Here is a 6,876-nt window from a genome sequence, read left to right as displayed (position 1 = left end):
AGTCCAGAGCTGAGCTGGAGTCTTGAGCTGGAGTCTTGAGCTGGAGTCCAGAGCTGGAGTCCAGAGCTGGAGTCCAGTGCTGAACTAGAGTCCAGAGCTGAACTGGAGTCCAGAGCTGCAGTCCGGAGCTGGAGTCCAGAGCTGGAGTCCAAAGCTGGAGTCCAGAGCTGGAGTCTAGAGCTGGAGTCCAGTGCTGGAGTCCAGAGAGCTGAGCTGGAGTCCAGCGAGCTGAGCTGGAGTCCAGAGAGCTGAGCTGGAGTCCAGATCTGCTGTCCGGTGCTGGAGTCTATTGCTGGAGAGTCGACTGGCTGTACAGGAGGAAGCAGAAGTCACTCGCCACTTTGAAGGGAGCGCAGCGCCGGTACGGCTGCCGGAAGTCACCTCCATTGTGTCGGAGACGGCGGCTTCGGGCGAGGGCGAGGGGCGTCATGTCCAAATCGGCGGAGCGGGGGCGGACGAGTCGTGGGGGTATTCGGCGGGGCGTGGTCATATGGCTGGGGCAGGGCTGAGCTGGGCGATTCCCGGTCACCCGTAGGGCGGCTCGCGCGCGGGTTGCCGTTGCCGCGGGGTCGGGGCGATTGCGCACGACGTACGACTCTCCCTTTTCCCCGCTGCTCTCCCAAAGTTCCCCACCGCCCGAACGGATGGCTTGACATTCTCTCGAGTACGGGGCTGCTATAGGTGTGATACAGACGAGTGCGTGTCAGTGTGTGTGTGTGTGTGTGTGTGTGTTGGGGAAGGGGGGGGGGGCATCACCGGAAGGAAGCGAGGAGGGGGTCGGAGGAGGGAAGTCTTGAGGCGTCGCGTATCTGATACCGACATCGGCGGGTGCATCCTGTGCTCGCCCTGTGAGCCGGAGCTCGCGCCCTGTCCGTCACGGCTTCATGCGGCGCTCGCCTTCCCAAAAATCATCGAAAAGCACATTGCATTGTCGGCTCGGCGTCCCCACCACGTTTACTTTGCATCGCCGTCATCAGGTTTTTTGCGTGGTCGCCCCACGCTTCCGCCCTACACCGCGTTCTCTGCGCCGCGGCTGCGCTCGGGCCGCGCTGCGCTGCGCCGGCCGGTGTCGCCTTGCCCACCGCCTCTCCACACCGACCCGAACTGCACCGTCGCTCTGCGCTGCCGGACGTGCGTGGGCACGCCACGAAAATAAAGCAAAGGTTTCCCGCTGCCGCTGCTGCTGCCACGCCGCGCGCCCGGGCGCGCCCCGGACGACAGCGCCCAAATTAAAAACGCGAACTTGTGCAGTTCTGCGGCAGAGGCTGTTCGTGTTTCGTCGGCAGAGGGCAGCGCGAGGACGCCGCCACCGTTGCTGCTGCTGCAGCCGCGCGTAATAGAACGCTGAGGAACGCCGCCGAAACTGGAGAGGCGTGGCAACGCATCGGGTCGTGGCGCGGTGCGCGGTGCCGCGCCGCGGGCAGCTTGCAGTTGCAGTCGTCGTGCACCGCTTGTAGGGCCACGATGCCCTAGTGGTTTTGCTTTTGAGGTGTGTTACTGTGGCACAGTACGAATGCTGTGCCCTGGACTGGAGCTGGGTATAGTGTTTTCATCAAGGTGTCCTCAGGCGATCGTGATGGTTCCACCTGCGACGGTCGCGGCGGTATACCCTCTCGCATCACTACTTTGGCCGGCTGTTTTCTTCCCGCTGTGTAGGTAGTACTCCTGCTCGCTGGCAGCTCTGGCGGCGCAGCCCTGCGCAGCCCCCACAGCGCAGCCCAGGCGCAGCCCGCCGTACAGCGATTCTATCGCGCCTCCCGCCCCGCCCGGACCTAACCGGCCCCCGGCCCCGCGCCGGCCCGCCGCGGCTCGGCTCGGCCACGCGCACCACCACACCGCTGGCCCCGGCCCGGCTCGCTCGGAGCGTCCCCGTCCGCTCGAATATCGTCTCTCGTCGAAGCGGAGGAGGCCGGACCGGGCCGGGCGGTCGGTGGGGGCCGCGGCGGCGGCCGGGGCGTTAACAAATTAGATAATCCATTGAGATCGCCGCGCGGTGCCGGCCCGTCCCCCGGGTCATTGCTCACTTCCCTCTCAGGACCCCCCGTGGTCCGGCCGCCGGCCCGACGGCGGCGGACCCAGAGATGAGCGACTCGCACCAACACCTCGCGCGGGGCGACCAGCTCGCGCCGGGGGAGAGACAGTCCAATGAGGGAAGGCCGTGGGGAGCCCCATGTGAGGCTCCCATACGGCACCCGGGGGCCCCTCGACCCCCATCACGGGGGGACCCCCCCGGGCTGCTCATTACCTCCCCACTGGGCCCCCTCCGGGCCCCCCTCCGGGACCCCCTCCGGGCCGCGGGGAGCAGGGTGGGGCCAGGAGCGGGCGCGTTCCCGGAACGATGAGTGCGCCTCCTCGCTCCGCCCCGCGCCGTGGCGCCCCCCGCGTCGCCTGATACGATTATCGGCACCATAACGCGCGCGGTCGGGGGCGGCAGCGGCCGCTGGCCCCGGAGGTGCGAAGTGTGAGGGTGTGAGGAGGAGGCGGGGCGCGGCTGGAGGTGCGAAGTGTGCGGCGGGCAGGTGTTGCGGAGGTGGTGTGAAGTGTGCAAGCGTGAGGCGCGCTGCGGTGGAGCTGCTGGAAGTGGGAGGAAGGTGTGAGAGAGGAGGGCCGACTGGTCCAGCGAGCAGCGGCGGCGGCGGCGTCCACCAGCATGGCGGGCTGGAGGGGGCGCAGGGACAGGGCAGTACAGCAGGGAGGTGTTATGGTGTCGGGTGACAGCTGGACGGACAAGCCGTGCGAGCCACACGGTCAGGAGGAGCCGGCAGCCGCAGCAGCAGCAGCAGCAGCAGCAGCAGCAGCAACAGACTGAAGGTGTGGTCTGACGGCTGCGAGGGGCGGGGCGGGGCGGGGCGTAAGGCGCGCGGGCTGCGCGTCGACAATGGTGAGCGTGAGCCGGGCCGGCTTGCACCTCCCCGCCGGCCAGCCAATCACGGCCCGAGTGGACGGCGTGCGGTTTCCTTTTTCGCACCAATGGATTCAGCTTTGGCATTCCTGTGCCGAGGTGATTTTCCAAATGGAGAAGCCCTGCGTGAAAAAGGGCTGCTGCTGCTGCGGTGGCGGAGCGATGCGATCCCCGCCCGTCCAGCCGCCGCCCGTATCCCGTCCCGCCCGTCCGTTCGTCCTGCTCGGCCGGCCGTGCAGCCGAGTCATTCTCCCTGTAAATTGGGTGGAGGTGGCAGCAGCGGCTTTGGCTCGACGTGCGAACTGAAGCGAGGTGAGATCTCCTTGATCCATCTGCTGGGGGCCGCCGCCCCGCCCCGCCCCGCCCCGCCCCGCCCGCTCTCCTTAGAGGGGCAGAGGCACGGACAGGCGGAATGTGTGGTCGTTTAGCAGGTCGGCGTGTAACGCGATGCCCGGCGATGCCCACATGCGATGCGCCGCGGCGATGACGCCAAAGCCGTCGTGCTGGTCGATGTCCCCGGCGATGTCCTGGCGACTGGCGACGACACCTGGGCGATGAGCGATCGCGCGCATGTTGCTCGCGGGCGGGGCGGGGCGGGGAGGGAGGAGTGTGCGGGCGAGCAGCGGCGCGGTGGAGGCCTAGGTGATTGTACACCCGCGGCACGACGTCGTCGGCGCCCCGGCCGGCCTCGCCTCACAAGCGCGCAGCCAGTGTGGCACGCACGCACACACACGCGCGCACTCGCACGCGCGCGGGCGTGTTTCTGTCCCCCATTGCTCATGTCGCGGGCGTGCTGGCCGTTTGCGTGAGCCGGACAAGGACGGGCGGCAGAAGCGAGACGCGCGAGGACGCGGGACGACACACACGCGGCTCGTTGTTTTTGAAAGAAACACTTGTCCCGGCGGCGCGGCGGGCATGCCAGGGCGGCACATTGTCATTCCAGGGGACCAGCCAGCCCGGGAGGGAGCGGGCGGGAGCGGCGGGGAGCGGGCTGTGGGGCGTATCACTCATCACGTCGGGACTTACGTCGTCACCCCGCCCTGGCGGCGGTCTGCTTCTCCTTGCTGGCCTCATGAAAATAAAATCCCCTGCCCCCTTCCCATGCCGCCGCCGCCGCTGCGTTCCGCGGCCCCCTTGGGTTTTCTCAACATACGAAAACGATCATAAATCTCGGTAAACGGCAAAGGATGCCGATTCGATGTCCATCGGCATGCAGGGCCTGCTGGAAGTGCGGCGCTCGCGTTGCCGACTCTTGTCGTGTCCTGGCGGTGGCTGTTCGGCTGTTCATACCCCGTGTTGCGGTGCCCCGTCGCGTGGCGTAGCTCCCATTCGCTCTGCGCATCCTCACCCCCACCCCCCACCCCGTCGACCGTCGACTTACACCCCTTTCTCTCTGTTGCAGTGGTTGGGCTGCCGCACGGCGTGCGACTTCTACTTCCCGCACGGCCTCCGGACGGACTCGGACGCGGGGGAGGACGGGCGATGGAGCCTGCGCCCCACCAAGGAGGCCTCCCGGTCGACTCCGATCCGCGCGCTGCCGCCACCCCGCTTCGACGCCGACGGGCTGACGCTGAGGTGGAGGCAGCCCCCGCAGACGGGCGGCGCCGTCAACGCATCATCGACTGTGGCGATGGCGACGGGCCCGAGCACCACGACCTCCACGATGACGCCCGTGTCGGCAGGCGAGGACGGCGCAGCTCTGGACGCCACCGTCGAAGCGGGGCAGTCGGCTGAGGACGCTTCGAAGGAGATGGAGACGGAGGACGAGGAGGTGGACTCCAGGGCCGAGCAGCCGTCGCCATCGCCGGCATCGCAGGCACGTCCGCCGCACAAGCACGTCGTGTTCATCGTGAGTGCCAGGATGGCGCCGTCCTTGGCGTGGAAGGAGCTCAAACAGGTAAGGGAGATGCCAATCTCGGCCGCGACCCGACAAAAATAGAAGGCGTCGACTCGCCTCGACGAAAGCGACGCAGAGACTCATATCTGTCCTTTTCGTCCCCACAGACTGTGGACAACTGGCTGGAGCTGAGCGAGTCCCCGAGGGCGGCTATGCGCGCCGTCTCCGTGCTGGCCGTGTCCGCCGACGGGCCGGTGGCGCGGGCCTCCACCTGCGTCAGCCCCCCGGCCTCGGCCCAGCACCACCAGGACGCCAGCCAGGAGGAGACCGACTACTACGACGAGGACAACTCCAGTGACGAGGACGACGAGTCCGAGGACGATGCCGGTGAGTCTGTTTCAAAGACAAAGGTTGAGTTTCAACTTGCTGAAGACACAATAATACAAACAATCTCGTTTTTGTTGGTTCAGGATCCACCGCGGATGCGACCCCAGACAACTCGCTGCGTCGCTTCTCGTTCGACCAACTCCGAGGAACCGTGCAGCATGGCGTCCTGCTGCGCGCGCTGCTCAAGGACCGCACCACCGCCAAGCACCTCGTCGAGGACGCCGCCCAGGAGGACGAGGCTGACGAGGCCGACGACGAAGGGGACGAGGACGACGAGGACGTGCTTCTGGACCGGAGACGTCTCGACCTCGTGAAGCGCCTGCTCGGCGCAGACCGCGGCCACGGTCGCGGCCGTGGCGGTGCCAGGGGTCGCGGTGGCAAGGTTCCCGCCGGCTGGGGCTTGCACCTGGTGGGCGTGTGGGCGGCGGGCGGCGGCGCGCGCCTGCCGAGGGCCAGGGTGTCGTGGACGGCGCCGCGGGGCGTGGCCGAGACCCTCGTCAACTGGGCCGTGCCGGCGCTGCGCATCTCGGGGTCCCGGGTCGTGAGCGGCGTGTCCCAGGCCGAGGTGCCGCTCGTGGAGCAGCACGCCACCAGGGTGACGGTCGGGGACGCCCACTCCAACGACGTGTCGCCCGCCCTCGTCCTGCAGCTCTCTGTCCAGACGGACTCGGCCGCCGGCGCCGAGGCCGGCGTGCTGGACGTGCCCGCGCCCATCTCGGAGGCGCCCGAGCAGCTCGCCGTGGAGGTCGCGCCGAGGACGCCGTCGTACGAGCGGGCCGCGCTGTGGGAGGCGACGCTGGTGGCCGTGGGGCTGGTCGTGGGCGCCGCGGCGCTGTGCGTGGCGCTGCTGCTCGCGGCCTACGGCGTGCACAGCCGCGTGGCGCGCTGCTGCAGGGGCCGCGGCCACGGCATCCACGCCGGCATGTCCGGCATCCACGCCAAGTCGGCCTCCGTGGAGCCTCTCAACGCGCCGGACCAAAACAATGCGTGATTCACGGACTGATGACACTTTGAAAATGTATTGACAAAAGGCGCGCCAGCCTCACACTGATTCCATGTCGACTAGAGCTAGAAGTTTATAATTTACTTTCGGAGGCATGTTATGGTTAATGTTTACGAGGGATTGCAAAAGTCAAAAGTTACAGACGATTGATGTTCGGTGTCTTCCCAAAAAGTATGTGCCATGATGTAATTTTTCCTATATCGATTTTGTACATATATGTTGCGAATGCAGTTTGAGGTGCATATATGTCGTTAATTAAGTTGTAATATACCTGCTGTAAGTACAATTTACATTCTTCTCATGACAGTATTATGAGTTATTTTCCCTGCAATGCCTTGTATAGTGTAATCTAAGGAGTTACCAAAGACATTATTGTTGTATTATTTTTATTTCAACTTGTACAGAAAATGTATATATTTATGTATGTTAAAAGACTGAATAGCTATATTTTTGAGACTCCACTGCTTGGCTCGTAGATTTTGTAGTGTAAATATCAAACGTCGCCTTCATAGTTAGCCCTGTTGGTGGTTATAACTTGAGTGTAAAATATTAAATTTCAAACTGGATTTGAAGTTTTTCCTGACGGACAACATGAAATTGAATTGGTTTTGTTGAGTGTCTTGCATATATGTTTTAAAACAAATTAACTAAACTGTATGGCTGTTCCTGTGTTTTGAAGTTAGTTATTACTATGTTAATAAATACTATTTGTTCCAAAATAAGATTTAAGATCATCTCATTTAAGTC

At 64.3% G+C, this 6,876-nt stretch overlaps 2 protein-coding genes across 2 annotated transcripts in view; both read left to right on the top strand.

Moving 5' to 3' along the window:
• Positions 1–6,853, top strand: part of LOC113206310 (uncharacterized) — a 20,753-nt gene extending 13,900 nt beyond the window's left edge. The window contains exons 4-6 of the mRNA XM_026422334.2: positions 4,305–4,799; positions 4,907–5,126; positions 5,210–6,853. Of these exons, the coding sequence (XP_026278119.1) occupies positions 4,305–4,799; positions 4,907–5,126; positions 5,210–6,117 (1,623 nt within the window). The 3' untranslated portion in view covers positions 6,118–6,853. The remainder of the gene's footprint in view (positions 1–4,304; positions 4,800–4,906; positions 5,127–5,209) is intronic.
• The window catches only part of LOC113206287 (uncharacterized), an 83,854-nt gene that overhangs the window by 2,570 nt on the left and 74,408 nt on the right, over positions 1–6,876 (top strand). The window lies entirely within an intron of this gene.

Source organism: Frankliniella occidentalis, unplaced genomic scaffold (genome assembly GCF_000697945.3).
Source record: "Frankliniella occidentalis isolate FOCC.00 unplaced genomic scaffold, Focc_3.1 Scaffold71, whole genome shotgun sequence".
NCBI lineage: Eukaryota > Metazoa > Arthropoda > Insecta > Thysanoptera > Thripidae > Frankliniella > Frankliniella occidentalis.
Note: the sequence above shows the minus strand (reverse complement) of the source record. Positions and strands in the feature narration are given on the sequence as shown.